General features: G+C 40.8%; 2 protein-coding genes and 1 pseudogene across 6 annotated transcripts in view; 2 read left to right on the forward strand and 1 right to left on the reverse strand.

Annotated features, from left to right (window-relative positions):
* The window catches only part of CCDC91 (coiled-coil domain containing 91), a 372,169-nt gene that overhangs the window by 323,067 nt on the left and 29,211 nt on the right, over positions 1 to 19,891 (forward strand). The window lies entirely within an intron of this gene.
* Positions 3,196 to 4,010, reverse strand: LOC139030618 (BTB/POZ domain-containing protein KCTD5-like). The gene is given in 2 exon segments (XM_070453854.1): positions 3,196 to 3,974; positions 3,977 to 4,010. Coding segments are annotated over 2 exon segments (702 nt in total). The 3' UTR covers positions 3,196 to 3,306.
* LOC139030656 (torsin-1A-interacting protein 1-like) overlaps positions 4,202 to 19,891 on the forward strand; it is a 38,520-nt pseudogene continuing 22,830 nt past the window's right edge.

Consider the following 19,891-nt stretch of genomic DNA (forward strand, 5'->3'; position numbering starts at 1 on the left):
TTATGTGCCAGTATACTGTCTTGATTATTATAGCTTTATCATATAGTCTTATGTCAGGGAGCCTGATTACTCCAGCTCTTCTTTTCTTTCTCAAGTTTGCTTTGGCTATTTGGGGTTTTTTCTGTTTCTGTACAAATGTCTTTCTTTGTCTGGCTTATTTCACCTAGCATAATGTTTTCCAAGTCCATCCATGCTATTGCAAATGAAATAACTTCTAAGAAACAATGATAAACTATAACTTAGTTTTCTAGAAAACAGGACTGAGGTAGAACTCATGAGTAAATTCATCAATAAATTAAATACCATATTTATATAATGCACAAGTAATATAAGATTTGTCCTTATTTTCAAGGGCTTATGAAATGATCAATCAAAAGATATATTTAAAAATTAATGCATTAGATGAGGCAGTACAGGATTGTTGTAATACTTAACTCTGCCTGTCATTGCTCTGAGCCTTCAGAAAAAGGACCATCAGGAAAGACTGAAATGTAGCAGAAAAGACTATGAGAGACTGTAGTTCTTGATCTAACCTTGAAGAACTATGACCAACAGTACCAGTCCCCCATATAATATAAAATCTCCCCTTCTGCCTACTAATAGAATGCCAAGGTTATTTAAGGTAGCACTTTAATAATTTGTGACAAACACACAACTCCTCAAATTCCCCTATAAGCTTTGAATGGCCATGTAACCTAATTCTAGGCACTCTGGTGCCAAAGGGAGTCTATTGTGTGAGAGTTTTAAGCGAGCTATTGTTTTCCTGGTAAAAAGGGACAGACCCCTTTGGCAAGTGTGTGTTTTGCATGTCCTTCCTCTTTTTTCCCCCACGTAGAGCATAAGCTAACGCCTGAAGGTGCAATAGCCATCTTATAACAAAAGGAAAAAGAATATATGCTGAAGATAGACAGCATAATAAAAAGCAGAGATATTACTGTACCAACAAGGTCCATATAGTTGAAGCTATGGTTTTTCCAGTAGTCACGTATGGATGTGAGAGCTGAAGCATAAAGAAAGCTGAGCGCCAAAGCATTGATGCTTTTGAACTGTGGTGTTGGAGAAGACCCTTGAGAGTCCCTTGGACTGCAAGGGGATCCAGCCAGTCCATCCTAAAGGAAATCAGTCCTGAGTATTCATTGGAAGGACTGATGCTGAAGCTGAAGCTCCAGTACTTTGGCCACCTCATGTGAAGAACTGACTCATTTGAAAAGACTCTGATGCTGGGACTGAAGGCAAAAGGAGAAGAGAATGGACAGAGGATGAGGTGGTTGGATGGCACTACTGACTCGATGGATATGAGTTTGAGCAAGGTCCGGGAGTTGGTGATAGAGAGGGAAGCCTGGTGTGCTGCAGTCCATGGGGTCGCAAAGAGTTGGACATGATAAAGCAACTGAACTGAACTGAAGATAGCTGTGGAGAAAAGTAGTCTGGTTTCTGGACTCTGCCAGCTCTGCCCTGTATACCCCCAGGCCTTAGTGCATTAAATAATAAATTCTTATTTAAGCCACTCTTTTTCAGATGTCTGTTGCACACAGTCTGAAGGACAAAAAAGAATGTTTGAGGTTGGAGTAAGTAAAAAAGTGAAGGAAAAAAAGCATCAAATCACAGTTAAATCACTAATATGAGAGTACAGTGAAGAGACTGAAGGCCACTAGAATGCAGTTTATATTGACTCACTATATTTAAATATACAAATTGCCTTGACTATTTTAAATTATTTTCTTTGTTATCATTTATGAATTATCAGAAAAAAAACTTGGCATTTTTCTGTCCATTTTTCTTTTTTTTTTTTTTCAGTCATAAATACACAATTTTATTTGCTATTTTCAGGGGAAACTTAGGCATTAAACTGTAAGCTGATAAAATACGGATACCTAAAAAAGTACAAAAGTATAAATATCCCCTTAGAATAAATTTTAGTGAATTAAGTCTTAATATCTTTAAATTAAAAAAAAAACGAACAAACCACAAGCCTATCTATTTATGTCAAGGTCACAAATCAAACATCGCGAAGCAATCAGCAGCGCCCCACGGTGTCCCCGAGGCTCCGCGGGGAGGGCGGGTCTCGGGGCCGAGTGTGCCCTATGGAAAGGTTGGTGTGAAGCCAAACGCTGAACCACGCACAACAGACCTTACAAAAGGAGGTAAGTCCTAGTGCTGGAGAACTTGGTTCATCAGGTAATATTGGCAAAGAAGAAGAGGGGCAGGCGAGAAGCCTCCGGTAGCATCTGGAGCCAGGCAGGTCAGCGCCTGGATGGGATGGGGGCACAGGTTCCTGACAGCCAGGCCCCCCGACCCGCTGGGGAAGGTCAGCTCTCAAAGCGTGCGGACAGCCGTCCTCAAAGGAATCCAATCCAGCAGCTCCAGCGTCAGGCGGGGGCAGGCTGTGCAGGCTCCTCCCCAGCGCCCCAGAAATGTCAGAGAACTGCATAGTTACACGAGAGAGCGCGAGCCGGCAGAGGGACGTCCGTGTGCGCTGTAAACACCCGATCTCCAGCGTGGCCTGGAGTCTCAGCTCCAGGAGCCCGTGGACAGGCCTCCCGCCCCGCCCTCCAGCCCAGGTGAGACCAAGGCACTGACGGGCGCCAGCTGCCCCCACGCCCCCGGGTGGGTCAGATGAGGCAAAACTTGTACCTCCCTTTAAATGACTTAACAGATCTGCCCAAAAGGCAGCAGCACTTTCAGGTGTCTCTAGGAAGTGAAAGCACTGGCAGTCTGTCCATACTGGGAAAGAAAGGACGCCACAGTCTCTTGTCTGGAAACTACAAACGGAGAAGCCTGGGTTGGCTGGGCCGGGTCAGGCCCGGGAAGTAGTGAACACGCGGAGGTCGGGAGAGACCACCAAGCCGCCACGTCTGCGAGGCACAGCAGACCCCCTGCCCCAAGGACCAGGGTGGCCGGGGGCACCCAGAGCCCGGGGCCCTGTGCCCACCTCCTACCAGCGAGGTCCAGGCTCCGTTACAGACTGTTTATGTAGCACCAAGAACGCAGTCCTTGAAATGATCTTCGGTGATATAAGGGTCAGTCAGGAGCCCTGCCTCGGGCCCGAGCGGCACTTGGGAAACCAAGCGGAGGTCCCCGCAGAGATGCCCACGCAGCAGAAGCCGCCTGCACGCAGCAATGCCCGGCTTCGGACAGCTGGGCCCGTCTCTCACCACCCACCTCAGAGGCAGAAAAAGCATTCACACCCAAATCTCTAGAGAAATTGTCAAAAGCACGTTTCTTCCACGGCCAAGCTTCCTCGACATGGCGGATCATTGCATCTTGGGAAAAGGTAAAACGTCTCTTCAGCTTCAACACTGTTCCTCACATCCTTGAGCCCCGTTCTTGCAAAATCTTGGCCTTCTCACTGGGCTCGCTGGCGGGGCCATGCGGCGAGTTGTGCAGCTCCTTGGAGACCACACACAGGAACTCGGCCTGGTCCTCGCTGCCGTAGTTGTAGGAGGAGCCGATGCTGACCAGCTGCTCGAACTTCCAGCCGTCGGACATGGTGGAGACCATCTGTGTGAGCTCCTCCTCCTGACACTGCAGGACACGATACACGTGCTTCACCGGCACCTGTGATGTTTTGCTGTCTAGCTCTCTAATTTTGTCCTTGACAAGGTTTATTAGTGAGGTGATATTGTAAAATTCCGCTTCCTCCAATACCCCTTCCTCGGCCAGGTCTTTGTTTATGACCAGCTTCCCGTGTCTCAGGTAGTTCAGCACGGGCCCGAAGTAGGTGGGGTCTCTGTCGATTAAGTAGGCACCTGTTTCGTCCTTGTCCGAGTCCAGGTCGGGGTCGGCCTGGCACAAACGGTACAGGAAGGATTTCGGATCCCGGCACAGCGTCTGCCGAGTGGTGAGGAAATAGGTGCCGCCGACGTTGAGCCGGACCCACTTGGACACGCTGCCGGGACGCTGGGCCAAGGCGCCGAGCCCCGCGCTGCAGCGCCGGCACAGGCCGCCTCCCAGCCCCGCCCCGAGGCCGCCCGGGGCGGTGGCAGCAGCTCGCAGTGATTCTCCGCCATGATCCCAGCAAGCCCCGCCAGAGCTCCTGTCCATTTTTCTTAAATAGGTCCCTATATTTAAAAGTATTCAATAGTCCATCAGTCAGTTGTAGACTTCTTTGAACTTTCCCCGTTAAAGACCTTAAGCTATCATGTAGGATCAGCTATTTCAGTACTTTTTCATGTTTTTCCAACAAGTTTACACCATAGAAATGCTTTACTCAGACAACAATTTGCCACCTGAACTGGACATCATTTGTCAGCAGCATTGTGACGAAGGGTCACTTCCCGTAAAGGATTGACACATCCAGCATTATTTCAAAGAAATCATATTGCTTGTTTTCTTAGCTGCAATCCAGTCATCTCTGATTTAAGCTAAGGACAAGGAAAATTCTCAAAAGTAGTAAAGTATATAAGGCAGTGAGTATAGCTTAATTGTATTCAAACTGAAAAATGTCAATCTCTTTAAGGAGAAAGGCTTAAAATCATGTAGTTTAATAAGAGTAGGTAGCATTCAGTGCATCTCTGGTGAGAAGGAACTAGTAGAGTTTCATGTAGAGAAAAGTGGGAGTCACTGAAATCCCTCTTTTTCTGATCCGTTTGGGAGGAGAGAAAGAATGAATAGGTGCAGCCATACACTGAAGAACATTTCCTCTGCTTTCATGGCTGAAATTCATGTATTCTAAATCTCGTAGCATGTTTTGAACTAGGGTATAAATTGCAAAATTTTATTGTGATTTAAAAGTACCTGCTGAAATTGATGACACCTGAATTCTTATTATGAGTAAGGTTATTACGATAAGAAATGGTGTTGAAAATGTCACTTTAGAAATTGAAAAGATTATTGATTGATGAGTTCTATTATGTATATACATTAAGTATAAGCCATGATATGATGAAATCTCTTACAACTATGGTCCTTATACTTCTCTCAGAACTTGGAATTGCCAGCTAGTAGGTCGAGGAAGGAAAGGTATACAGCTGAGAAGAAAGAATAATCAAAAAACCATGCTGAATCAATTGCTTGCCTACTACAAGGGGATAAAATATTTCCTAGGAAAAGAGATAAATTATATAATCATGAAATATTTCCATGCCTTCTATAAGGTTTTTTCCCACAGGAAAGTTTTGAGCCAGTTATTAACTGTATGTGATGAAATGCTTATGTCACTTAAAAGATTCTTATGCATATCTTTCACTCATCATTTATAGGTCAAGAAAAATTACTGTCTGGCCAATAACTGACAAATGAAGTTTGCCAGAAAAACAGCTCCTCTGTAGCTATAACGTAATTTGCAGAGATCGTTTTGGAGTTGCCGTTTCTATTTTAGAAACTTGCAAGATGACAAATGGGTAGTAGTACCATGTATGTGTGTTTAGTCGCTCAGTCATGTCCCACTCTTTGCAACCCCATGGAGTGTAGCCCACCAGGCTCCTCTATCCATGGAACTTTTCAGGCAAGAATATACAGTGGGTTGCCATTTCCTACTCCCGGAGATCTTCCTAGAACAGGGATCAAACCCACATCTCCTGCTTTAGCAGGTGAGTTCTTTACCACTGTGCCATAGGACAACCTAAATTATAGGCATCATAACTGGCAAAAGCTACTTCTGTGATACTGAAAATAAGAAGTGTTACCCATTACAGCATCTGCTAATGGGCTTCTTTCCTCGTTTTATGTTTAAACAAAAAAGATGACATTTGGCTTAATTATTCAGCAAGGATCAAAGAGTCTTTGATTTTCTTATGCATGTATTTAGTTTTTCTAGATTTCTTTGCTTAAAGAATTGTTACTGAATCAGATGATCTGGGATGTGGGAAGCGCTAATGGAGCACTGAACTTTATATACCAGATTATGGAAAAGAACGTATTTTTGTGCCCTGCACTGAAGTGCCATTTTATTGTCTTCTTTGTATAGCAACACAGTTGATGGAAGCATGGCCTTGGAAGAGTTATTCTGGGTAGCGAACATGATAGCAACTCAGAGAATTGCCATTCTATCTTCCCACAGTGAAAAATGAAATGGATCAAAGCATCTGTAAAGCAAAAACCAAAGTGATTATTCATTTCTTTCCTTGTTTAAGAAACATGCTGTACACTCCTGCTGCAGTCCTCGCCTCCAACCCCAATGCCAGTAATTGCAGATTCAGATTTACCACAACAGAGTCTGACCCAGAGCTATACCAAAGAGCAACCACATCCAAGACACAGAAGGAAAGCCAAAAATAATGAAAGGCTCTATATCTGAAAAGATTCTTATTTAACATCTCAGGTGAGCCTATAGAATTATGGACCCAGGCAATCAGACATCAATCAAACATGCAGTTTCTTTTCATTTGCCTTGTATGTCTTGAAGTCCTACCAAGAAGTGCTCCAACGGAGAGCAAACAGAGATGACTGCTTAAACAGCACCTTTGCTCCACAGGAAAATTTTCTTTAGGTAAATAATCTTCAAGACTTATATAGATTTCACTGTGCATAGATATGTAATAAGGCTAAAACCAAAAGGCAAATCAATGATTAAACATATTTCTGAAGGCAGAGAGGATTTACTAAATCATATTTGTATCTAATGATCACATATTAATTAGATTATCTGTTTGGTGTTTGGTGCTGGTGTGATATATAGCACCTACATATCTGCACAGTTCTTTGGTTATAAGCAGTACAACTGAATCAGGCTAACTTTGGCATAAGGGATTCTGTTGAAAGGATATCCAAAGCTTGGAGAATTGTTGAAAAGTTGTACCTTAGACTTAGAAATAGGCAAAAGAAACAAGTCATCTTTGGAAATTCAGAGACCACAACATTAACAGTGGTGTCACTATTTAAGAAAAGCAAACTGGGTAGTGTATCATTATTAGATGAGGACAGAACTAACTATGTTCTCTGTGTGTGTGTGTGTGTGTGTGTGTGTGTAAATTACAGGGAAGAAGCATCTGACTAGATTAGTTTGGCTTACATGCCAGCCCTCTGGCTAGGGAAGGGCAAGATTCCTTATTACAGCCCATCAGACTATACTCCATGGGGAAGAATGAATACTCAAATGAAATCTCTCAGAGGTAGAAGACACCAAAAAAGACTTTTCAACAAATGGTGTACATAAATATATTAAGTCCACCAGTAGTCTTGTACAGGGTAGATGTGCTTTATTAGAATCTAATTTGGGGAATAAATGTTATGTAAAGGCACAATGCATACATTTACAAATGACTTTTTTCCTCTGATGGAAATTTGAGGTTTACCTTCTTGATATAGTGAAGGGCTTGAATCTCCTAGTGAATAAAAGTCTTGAGCCTACAGATCGAACTTTATAAACAGGCTTGGTTTGTAGGAAAGAGATTGAGGGGAGTAAAAAGTTTCCAGTGTTCTCCAGTTAGTGACAGCCATTTGGACCAGAAAAATATTGCATTAAGTGGAATGAATTACTAGATCCATTTTTACTGGTAGCTTTCTTTTTGACCTTTGTAAAGTCACTTTCCTTCACTGAGCTCAGGAAGAGGGCATGACCTTGTTTGAGGAAGCAATTCTTGGGGAGGAATTCAGCTGAGCCCCGCAGCAACTTTAGAATTAGTTCTTTTTTTTTTTTTTTCTATTTTCAACATATACATATTTTATTTTTTTTCCATTTGTTTTTATTAGTTGGAGGCTAATTACTTTACAACATTGCAGTGGTTTTTGTCATACATTGAAATGAATTAGCCATGGATTTACATGTATTCCCCATCCCGGTCCCCCCTCCCACCTCCCTCTCCACCCGATCCCTCTGGGTCTTCCCAGTGCACCAGGCCCGAGCACTTGTCTCATGCATCCAACCTGGGCTGGTGATCTGTTTCACCCTAGATATTATACATGTTTCGATGCTGTTCTCTTGAAACATCCCACCCTCGCCTTCTCCCACAGAGTCCACAAGTCTGTTCTATACATCTGAGTCTCTTTATCTGTTTTGCATATAGGGTTATCGTTACCATCTTTCTAAATTCCATATATATGTGTTAGTATACTGTAATGGTCTTTATCTTTCTGGCTTACTTCGCTCTGTATAATGGGCTCCAGTTTCATCCATCTCATTAGAACTGATTGAAATGAATTCTTTTTAATGGCTGAGTAATATTCCATGGTGTATATGTACCACAGCTTCCTCATCCATTCATCTGCTGGTGGGCATCTAGGTTGCTTCCATGTCCTGGCTATTATAAACAGTGCTGCGATGAACATTGGGGTGCACGTGTCTCTTTCAGATCTGGTTTCCTTAGTTCTGAGGTGGTGTACTAGTTCATTTCTTTTACTGCTCCTTACTTTGTGTGTGTTCTTATAAAAGTTCCTCTAGGATTCTGTTTGGTCTTCTGGTTTTCTTTTGTAGGGAAAGAAAAGAGGAAAGTTGAGGGGCTGAGCTGTAATTTCTACTGCTTTCCCTGGTCTCAAGACTACAAGTGATTCTCTTCTCCCTCTCCACTCCTTTTTTTACCTTGGCTGGACTCTCTGCTATTCCAGGGGCTTACCTGATGAGATAACCCAGATCCATTCTCATAAGACCTCTAAGGCTCTGTTGCCTCGTGTTTCTCAGGCCGTGGCTGCTGATCTTCAGTTCAGTTCAGTCACTCAGTCATGTGTGACTCTGTGACCCATGGACTGCAGCATGCCAGGCTTCCCTGTCCATCACCAACTCCTGAAGCCTGCTCAAACTCATGTCCATCCAAGCATCAGTCAACCTCATAATCAACCAACAATCAAACTCATGGTGCCACCCAACCATCTCGTCCTCTGTCATCCCCTTCTCCTGCCTTCAGTCTTTCCCATCTTTAGGGTCTTTTCCAGTGAGTCAGTTCTTCACATGAGGTGGCCAAAGTATGGAGCTTCAGCTTCAGCATCAGTCCTTCCAATGAATATTCAGGACTGATTTCCTTTATGATGGACTGGTTTGATCTCCTTGCTGTCCAAGGGACTCTCAAAAGTCTTCTCCAACACCACAGTTCAAAAGCTTTAAGAGCATTCAAGAGCATCTTCATCGCTCAGCTTTCTTTATATTTCAGCTCTCCCATCCATACATGACTGCTGGAAAAACCATAGGTTTGACTAGATGGACCTTTGCTGGCAAAATAATGTCTCTGCTTTTTAATATGCTGTCTAGGTTTATCATAGCTTTTCTTCCAGGGAGAAAGCATCTTTTAATTTCATGGCTGTAGTCACCATCTGCAGTGATTTTGGAGCCCAAGAAAATAAAGTCTGTCACTGTTTCCATTGTTTCTGCATCTATTTGCCATGAAGTGATGGGACTGGATGCTGATCTTATCTTTTTAACAATTAAAAGAGTTATAAGAGATGACCTGTGCATTACCTGAATGTCAGACATGGCCTTTCCCCATTGTGTAACAGCCCTGTCTCCTCTTGTTGATTAGGATCAGTTAGCCCCGCCTTCTTTACCTTGCCTACAGTTGTTGGTATGAAATGACCAAGTGAAAGTAGTAAAGTTTAATGGGGCTTATACTGTGTCCTTTGATGGGATAATAAAAAAATCAGTATCTCTAAAGTCTATAGTTTGCTCACACAGTCTTCTAGTCAATGATGATTAAGTAGGGATGCTCTTATTGCCACCTCTTAATTTCTGAACCTTTGGATTCTGCTTCTTGGGAACACAGCTCCTTATAATTGTTGTTGATGTAGGGTGTATTTTGTAATCTAGTGAGTATATTATAGGATAGCATCTTGAAGGTAGGGTTTCAACCATGCCTTCCATAGATTATTCCATCTCTATTAGACCAGCAGCTTCTGAGTGGTATAAATAGTGATAGGATTTCTACCATCATTGCTTTCTGTATGGTTCCAGGAAACATCATAGCATTGTCTTAGCATCATCTTATGTTTTCTCGCTAGGGTATTAAATCCTGTGAGAGAATGCTCCCATGTCAGTAAAGTCTCCCTCCTCCAAACTTATATTCTGTCTCTTCTTGATCGAACCCTCTCTCGTACAGTTTCCTGCATACAGTCTCCTTTTGGCTAGGTTCTAAAGGCCTATTGAGTCCCTTCCTTTCCTTAGCAGGCACAGCACCTCCCAGGCTGGTTTATGATGTAGCTCAAATAGTGGCATTGGTCTGAGAGCCAGATCTTAAAGACAAGAGGTATAAATCTTAGTGGAAGGGTGGCAGGGGAGTGGGGGTAGAGGTGCGTGTCATCTTACAAGGTGGAGGGCTGTTTATTGTCTTCAGGCAATAAGAGAGGACTAGACTGTAGGTAGAAGTATAATACATGTCACAGTTTAAATAGAACTTAGTTCTGGATGATGACATGAGTGACTTAATGTGTTCTTTTGTATCATTTTATCTTATTAAGTTCTTTTTGAAAATAAAACTTTATAATCATCATTTAATTAAACATACATGACATTTAAAGAGCTAATTACAGGCTCTGTTGCTGTTTCTGTTTAGTCAGTAAGTTATGTCGACTCTGCAAGCCCATGGACTATAACCTGCCAGGCTTTTCTGTCCATGGGAGTTTCTCAGCAAGAATACTGGAGTGGGTTGCCATTTCCTCCTTCAAGGATTCTTCCCACCCCAGAGATTGAGCTCACATCTCCTGCTTGTCAGGTGGGTTCTTTACCACCGAGTCACCTGGGAAGCCCATTTACAGGCTATCAGTTCAGTTCAGTTCAGTTCAGTCGCTCAGTTGTGTCTGACTCTTTGCGACCCCGTGGACTGCAGCCTGCCAGGCTTCCCTGTCCATCACCAACTCCCGGAGCTTGCTCAAACTTATGTCCATTGAGTCAGTGATGCCATCCATATAAATCTAAGTAGCTTACTTATATAAAGAGTAAGTAGCTCGGTATTATCCAAATGAAAATATTTGTGTTGCTTTTCAGAAGTGATAATTATGGGATCAAGAAAGAAGAAAAAGTAAGGCTTCGAAGCACCTGGTTACAGAATTTCTATTTGTTATGTTTTTATCATTCAGTCACTAAGTCATGGTGCACTCTTTGCAACTGCCACAGGCCAGGCTCTGCTGTCCTTCACTATCTCCCAGAGTTTGCTCAGACTCATGTCCATTGAGTCAGCCATCTCATCCTGTCATCCCCTTCTCCTGCCCTCGATCTTTCCCAGCATCAAGGTCTTTTCCAGTGAGTCACCTCTTTGCATCAGGTGGCCAAAGTATTTCTTATAAGTAGATGTTATATAGTATTCTCTTGTTTCAGGCTACTTGTAGTCTAAAATGTTCAGTGAAAGTGTATTATTTTCACTTAGTTGTAAAATTTTTATGTCTTGATAAAAGAAGTCTTCTTCTATTTCTGGGCCAGTAATGGTTTTGCAAACTCTTGCAGTGCATCAGTCCTCATTCTTGCAGTCTAATTCCCGCCATGGGTTGAATCTTGAAATCTGAGAGGATGAAGTTGGTGTTTAGATAGGAAATAGAAATAAATGGTTTCTGTGAAAGCTTGTCATGCTTAACAAATTTTCTAATTCCATTCACAAAATTAAACTTCGATAACTAGTTGGATAATGACTTGTTTCATAAATTTATTGAACCTGTGTTATGTGCATAATTCTTTGGATAATGTAAAGAAAGATGAAGTAATGATTTTTTACCCCAGAGGAACACAACACGCAGACTGCCTCTCTTGTGAAGTCTACCTTAGGACGTGGGCTGGGAAGAAAACCTTAATACGTCTAAAATGGAAGGGATTCTTGATTTCTACCACCTGTCCTCTACCAGGTTTTCTCCTTCAGAGGTCTTTCTTATCTTAGTAAATAACACAGTCACTCAAACCAAAATCCTGGAAGTCATCCTCTTTCCCCAAATTCACATAGTTTTCCACGACTCCAAAATAATGCTGATTGCATCAACTTTTCACCGCCTCTCCATTTCATCCTCTCTAACCCAAGCTGATAGCATCTTTCAGCAGGTCAGACATGCTGCAGAGTATCTCCTCCATTTCCACAACTGTGCCATAAGACCAAGCCTGCTTCTATTCCTATGCCCCCTTCCTCGCTGCACTGTATTGTCCATCCAGCATCCCATGATCTGTCCTCTCAAAGCGTAAATCTGAGCATCACATTATAACGCTTGGAATCTTCCAGAGTTCTCCTAAATGTTATCTCTTCAGAAAGGCCATCCCTTTGCCATTCTAGCTAAAATCACTCCATACATTCTTCTCCACACCTGCTATGCCTTATCCCCCACACCCCCACCCAGGACTTATTTTTTTCTCTTAGCACTTAACAGTAACTGAAATGATCCTACTGTTTCAAATGGTCCTATTTCCCCCAAAGAATAATGATGTGCTTTAAAAGAAAAAAAGCCAAATGTTCCAGTACCTACCCCAGTTTGTAGGGATTCAGTAAATATTTACTGAATAAATGAGTGATGGTCACAGCAGGGACTGAGCCAGCGGTGATTCCTCTTACTGAAGTAGTTGTTCTGTTCAGTAAGGTCCGAGAAAAACCCATACTTATTTTGCTAACTTTGCTTCATGAAGGGCCCCTTCACTGTGTCTGCATCTCCTGTGTCAGTTTTATGTGGGAAAAAAAGGTGCTGTGGTCCCTTGCTGTCATTTTACGTCGCTGTCAGTCTCCTGTCTCCACCCAGCCATGAGCATTACTTGTTACTGGCAGATGAAGATGCTTTTCTGCCATGAGAAAATAATAAAGGGTTCTTAGTTCTAGGGCATTCTAAGGTTTTTCATAATGTTTTCAGTGCAGTTACCTCCATTCTTTCATTTTATGGAAATAGCTCTGAATGTCATTAAAAATACATGTGTTTGTGACTAGATGGATCTCAGTACTTAACATCTTGTGTCAATCTTGTTTTTTAAATCGCACTGCCAACCGCTTTGGCCTGGTTGGACCACCCATATTTGAGTTTCTATGATGCATTCTTTTATGAATAGGGCCTTTTTTTCCCTATTAGATTTTCCTACCTATTGACAAATGACTGTTTTCTACTTGCAAGGGAAAAGATACTGCACTGAGCAAGTTTATATTCCCGGATCAATTTGAATTTCTTGTCAGATTTTTTTTCTTTTCCTAATATGATTTCCTTAAATCAGTAGAAATTATATTCTCTAAAGCTCTAGAATCTGATTTCAAAGAGGGAGAAGTATAATACAGAATAGCAGCAGAAGGAATGTAGATTTAGAGAACTCAGAATTAACCCCAGTTCCCTCCCCATTTCCTGCATTCCCTTTTTCACTACCTGTGGCTCTGTCAAGCCAGATGTATTTACTGAGGCCAGCTAGCTATTAGCACTCTAAAAGATACTGTGGGATAAAGCAGGGGTTTGCCAAACATGACTAATGGATCAGCTTGCTGCCTATTTTTAAATAAAGTTTTATTGGAACATAGCTACATCCATTTGTTTGCATATTATCTATGGCTATTTGTGTGATACAAGAGCAGAGTTGAATAATTATGACTGAGACATATGGCCTGAAAAGCCTGAAATATTTACTGTCTGGACTTCTGCAAAAAATATTTGCCAGCCCCTGGTATATAAAGAGGGAATTCCCTGGTGGTCCAGTTGACCCCTCCCCCCCTGACCTTCTCATAGACTTTATGAACTGATTGGGTTAGTTGTTATCACATGGAGTAATTGGCAAATCAATAAATGACAAATTGAATGATACTGAGGAGAATAGGTACCACAGAATGGTTACTAATTGGCAGATAAACCTCTATAGTGAAGCGATTATTTAAGCATGCTGAAGTATGGAAAGCTTCCTTGTAATTACTTTACCTTGTTACTCTGTGCTTTTCTTTGTTGAGTCCCAGATATGCTATAACATTCAAACATATTCACAGCATCATTGTCAAAACTTCTCCCAGAAGTATGTCCTCCATAAGTACCCCAAAGAGGTGAGTTGGAGAAATAGGAATCTTAAGGCTGCAGCATTGTTTAGAACCTTGCCTGGCATATCATAGATCCTCAGCTATGCTTGAAAAGGTGAAAGAACCTACAAATGATGAAGGTAAATTCTGTGCAAGTAATAGCTAATCTTATTGACTATTCAGAATGTGCCACCTTAGAATGGTGTTTCTCAGCAAGAAAGCTCCTACTTTTTTAATGATTAAATGGTAGTGGGCATGTAACCCACTTAGCTCAGAGCCTGACACCTGGCACTTTACAAGTGCTTAGTTAGTCTTTACTGTCAATACTTAGAGTAAATTGAATATTTTATTTCAGACAGTACTATGATAATTATGCTGATGAAAGTAAGGAAAGCATATGTTAGCACTTGATTGCATCACCCTCTCAGTTAAGAAAACATTTGTACTTAGGAAGTGCATGACAAAGTGATTCACAGTAATGTAAAATTAGCTGTTTCATCAGTGTAGACATTCTCTTCTGATTTGGTTGTGTTGATTATCAATAATAGCTCATTAATATTTTTTTAAATATCAAGAGAAATTAACTAGAATAGATGAAGTGCTATCTACTCAGCTGCTTCTCTTTATAAAAACCATTTATTTTAGTTTAATGTAAATTCTAAGGCTACCACTCAGTGAATTTTCACAAAGGAAACACACTTGTGTAACCAGAACATTAGTCAAGCAGAAAACTGCCAGCATCTCAAACACCCCCAGCCTCGTTTCAGTCACTGCTCCTCCCCCAGAGGGAAACTTCTTCCTTAGGAGCTTAAATTGTAAAGATAAATGGAGGAGATGTTTGCACATTCTTTTAACAAGTCCACAGACTCATCTAGGCCCTTTGAGAATAACCTGACATTTTAAGAAGAGAATAGTCTTCAGACACTGAAGTATTTCATGCTAAACATGTCAAAGTCCTTTTTACATCATCAGCAATGTGCTTTGGCATGTTTCATATGAAAGCCTTCAGGGGTAGACAGTTATTTTCCCTTCTTAAAATCGAGAAAGAGGAAGGGTTTAATTGTATACAAAAGTTCATGATTAAAAAAACAATAGCAGTAATCAGTCTGTTGTGGCTTCACTAGAATGGTTATTAGTCAGTCATGCAAACTTCACTAGACATGGAGATATGGAAAGTGAATTGGAAAGTCTCTGCTCTGCTCTTATCTTATGCTTTCAGATAATTTAAGCTTTTTGTGTTTTTCACTAATGTCTGAATAGAATTCATATATCCCCCTCCTCTTTGTTTGAGAGGCCATGCTGATTAACACTGACAATTAATTAGATGCTCTGAATAATGTATGAATATCCTATCCAAGAAAATGTTTTGAAAGACATCCAGTTTCCTATTTCTTAGAGTTATTTCCCCATCCTAATTTTTCTGTGTTTTGCCTCATGTTATATGTTTTTAAATTACTTAGAACAAACAAACATAAACAGAAGGTCATTACAATTCTTGTTCCCAAATGTTTAGTTTGGCATCTGATGCAAGGCCTCAATTGCAGGCTGGAGCGCCAGAAGCTTGAGCTGAAGACACGAATGTGGTGCACAGACATGATTTGAATTCAGCAGAGTGTTTATATTTTCCCAAGGGCCTCATTAACAAGAGTCAAGCCCTAAGCCCTGTTACTACCAGCGTATCTTAACAGGTTAATTTTCTGATTTGTGAAGTAGAGTATCATCTTACATGTATACATCTTTAAACAAGCTTCTCTTCCCTTTCAACTGCCCTGTAAGCTGCTACAGAAAGTTTAACACTCAGTCCCTACCACATTTGAAAATGTGTTTTGTTAAATATCCCTTGGCACATAGTCACCCAAGTAGAGTTCTGTTTTTTGATAGTTTCAAAGTTAGAATCAACCTAAATGTTCATCCACAGGGGACTGATTAAATGAATTATATTATGATGGAATATCGTGTGTCTGCTAAAGCAAATCTACATTTGTTGATATGGTTGTAAAACCTCCTGAGTCATATGATCCTGTATCTATAAACATATTTTGCTGTATGGCTCTGTCTGAGTATTGTACTAGAAAATATATTTTAATAAACAAAAGGAAAAAGTGATTGATGATCTTCTCTGGGAGGTGTGTTAGGAGAGATTTTGCTTCCTGCTCTATCCTGCTTTGTTTAAATATATGATATATTGATTATATCTTAGTCTTTAGAAAACAAGTTTAAGTAGACTGTTGTCTGTTTTTTATATGTCCATTATTTCAACCCTTGTTCTTTACATTTTAAAAGTTTATTCAGAATCCTCTTTGGTTAAAACGGGTTTGACTTGCGTGTCCAGCAGGAGAAGGCTGGAGTTTTGGTTTCCCATTTGATCCATATCATACTTAGGGAAAGATGCTGACCAATGAAGTCAGTACCAAAACTGACAGTGGTATTTGGGTCGTAGAGAGTTCTTTAGCTCAGTTTCCTACCCTTTATCTGGGTGTGTTTTGTGGTTTTTATAGGATTAGAAAAAATTTACATTGAGGCTTCAGGAGCATTTTCATGCTGCTCAACTCACAGAGCAATATAAATCCACAGGACTAAGAATGGGCTTTCTGTGAAGTTAATAGGGTAAGATGAGTACAAGCACCTGGTTCCCTTCTTGTTTTCTGTTTGCTAAGGAAGGCAAGTAGATAGTGGGGACAGAAACATATGTGTAGGCAAGGGCATAGTTTTCAAGGAAATATGGTACATGTTTTTGAGGATGTTGTTAAAACATTTTAAGAAGATAGGCAAGTTCAATTGCAAGTGATTTGTGGAAATAAACCAATGAGGAAAATAATTTGTCTCTTGAATATATTATCCCATCACTATTTGTTTAATCCTCCATATTTATTTCTTGACCTTGATTTTTCTTGTGTTTTTAGTCCGATAAAGATTGAAGTTGTTCTTCCCGAACACAGTTCAGAGACCTACGTTACCTCTTGTAATTTAGGTGAATGTTTACTTCCTCCAACAGTCATCTGAATGGGAGGTAGAAGTAACATGCTCAAGAAATTGAGCATGATAAATAGCATCCAGGTAGGACCTGTGTTGGGTTATATTCTTCAAAAAAGGTCACAGTAATGTTTCCAGGCCAGCGTTCTCCTGTCACTCCCCTCAGTCTGGGGCTGAACTTTGCGAATGCCTCAACAAATAGAATGTGGTGGATATGCATCCATGCATCTTAAATCGCTTCAGTTGTGTCTGACTCCTTGTGATCCTATGGACTGTAGCCCACCAGGCTCCTCTGTCCATGGGATTTCCCAGGCAAGAATACTAGAGTGGGTTGCGATGCCTTCCTCCAGGGGATCTTCCCAACCCAGGGATCAAACCCGCATCTCTTATATCTCTTGCATTTGGCAGGTGGATTCTTTACCACTGGTACCACCTGGGAAGCCTGTGATGGATATGACAGTATGTGATTTCAAGTCTAGTTAAGGCAATAAGGCTTCCACCTATATATTTTTCTTTCTTAAAACACTAACTTATGAAATCTGGCCACTTAGCAGTGACAAAATTGAAAGTAGCCTAAGTGGGGGGACCAGCATCAACCATCAGATATGAGAGTGAATGAGTCCTCAGATGTGCTAGCTCCTGGCCTTCAAGTCTTCCAGCTGAGGTCCCAAACATCAAGGAAAAATAAGCTGTCCAGCTGCACCATATTCTAATTCCTAACTCACAGAAGTTATGAGCATGATCAGTGGTTATTTTGCACCACTAAGTATTATGATAATTTGTTTTATAGTGATGATATTAAAAACTGGTACTGGGCCACTTCTCCACTCAGAGATGGATAAGGCAGTATCTGTAGACAAGGACAAAATTCTTTTTGAGTGATACCTTGTATCTCTACAGTGTGGCCTGGATTCAAATAGTAATTTTTAAAAGATGTATGTAGCTAATATTACATTTAACACGCACAGAGATAGTGACAAGAGGATTGGTTTTTGAAGTCAGCTGAAGCAAGCAGAGCTTGTGTATCCAAAGACCACTGGAAGGAGTTTCCTTTAGGTCCAGCTAAGCACTCCTTGAGATTCCAGGATATTTGAGGACTCACAGTGTTATCTTGACTCATGGAGCATTCCAGAATACTACCTTTTCAGAAAGGCTTCAACATCATTAATTAATTCTTCTAGTTTTAAAAGCCTAAAATTGTCAGTGTCAAAGAAATTAGATTGGAACCCTCCCTGTGTTAATAGATCTAACAAAATTTAGAAAATGAGAGTTTCCAATAACAATTTTCAGTGACAAATGAAGAAACTTGACAATTTGTTCATTTTATTGATTTGTTATTAACTTCAAAATGTATATGATTTTCAAATAATTTTATAAATTACTGTTACTAATTCTTTTATTATCCCATTCATCCTGATTATATCTATGCACAGAGGAGCATGGCAGGCTACAGTCCATGGGGTCACAAAAAAGTCAGATGCAACTGAGCGTGTGCACGCACGCACACACACACACCCCTCCCATAAAAATAAAAACAGTTATCAGTTATTTAGAATGCAAACCTCTATTACATGTGATATTGTATTTTATTAATAGATTATGTAATTTTAAAGAATAGCCATCAGTAGTGTGGTGGTTTAGTCGCTAAATTGTGTCTGACTCTTGGGACCCCATAGACTGTAGCTGCCTCTGCCCATGGGATTCTCCAGGCAAGAATACTGGAGTGGGTCGCCGTTTCCTTCTCTGGGGAATCTCCCCAACCCAGGAATCGAACCTGGGTCTCTGGCATTGCAGGCAGATTCTTTACTGACTGAGCTACGAGGGAAACCCTATCACTAGTGTACTATTTTTTTAAATGGTTTTCAGGCTTTTAAAATCATTTAAAATAATGTATACATCTATTTGAAGGTAAAAATATTAAAATCTTGAAAATTTTGAAAATGTATGACATTTTTTTCTAAAGTATAACTGCTAAAATAAATTAGTAATTATTTTTTCTCTTTTTGTTCTTTATTCAATAAATTTATCAAACATTTAGTCAACACCCCTGTATGCCAGGTACTATTTTAGACCTTGTAGATACAAAAGTAAATATATCAGAATCCCTATTTTCCTTAGGGTTTTCTAGGGAGCTTACATTTTAATGGGGTATGAGACTGACAATAAGTACATGTATAATATTTTGGTGGAATCAAGCTGGAATCAAGATTGCTGGGAGAAATATCAATAACCCCAGATACACAGATGACACCGCCCTTATGGCAGAAAGCAAGGAAGAACTAAAGAGCCTCTTGATGAAAGTGAAAGAGCAGAGTGGGCTTAAAACTCAACATTCAGAAAACTAAGATCATGGCATCTGGTCCCATCACTTCATGGCAAATAGATGGGGAAGCAATGGAAACAGTAAGAGACTTTTGGGGGGCTCCAAAATCACTGCAGATGGTGACTGCAGCCATGAGGTTAAAAGACACTTGCTCCTTGAAAGAAAAACTGTGACCAATCTAGACAGCACATTAAAAAGCGGAGATATTACTTTGCTGAAAAAGGTCCATCTAGTCAAAGCTATGGTTTTTCCAGCAGTCATGTATGGATATGAGAGTTGGACTATAAAGAAAACTGAGCACCAAAGAATTGATGCTTTTGAACTGTGGTGTTGGGGACAACTCTTGAGAGTCCCTCGGACAGCAGGGAGATCAAACCAGTCAATCCTAAAGGAAATCATTCCTGAATATTCATTGGAAGGACTGATGCTGAAGCTGAAGCTCCAATACTTTGGCCACTTGATGCAAAGAGCTGACTCGTTGGAAAAGACCCTGATGCTGGGAAAGATTGAAAGCAGGAGGGAGAAGGGGATGACAGAGGATTAGACAGTTGGATTGCTTCACCGACTCATTGGATATGAGTTTGAGCAGGCTCCTGCAGTTGGTGATGGACAGGGGAGTCTGGTGTGCTGCAGTTCATGGGGCATAAAGAGCTGGGCAGGACTTGAGCAACTGAACTGATAATATTTGGGGATGATAAATGTCGTGAAGAATCAGGAGTTACTGATGCAGATGAAGAGTAGGGGTGCTCTTTTAAAGTGAGTGAGAGCAGCCCTCAGTGATGAACTGAGT

Source organism: Odocoileus virginianus, chromosome 23 (assembly GCF_023699985.2).
Source record: "Odocoileus virginianus isolate 20LAN1187 ecotype Illinois chromosome 23, Ovbor_1.2, whole genome shotgun sequence".
NCBI classification, from domain to species: domain Eukaryota; kingdom Metazoa; phylum Chordata; class Mammalia; order Artiodactyla; family Cervidae; genus Odocoileus; species Odocoileus virginianus.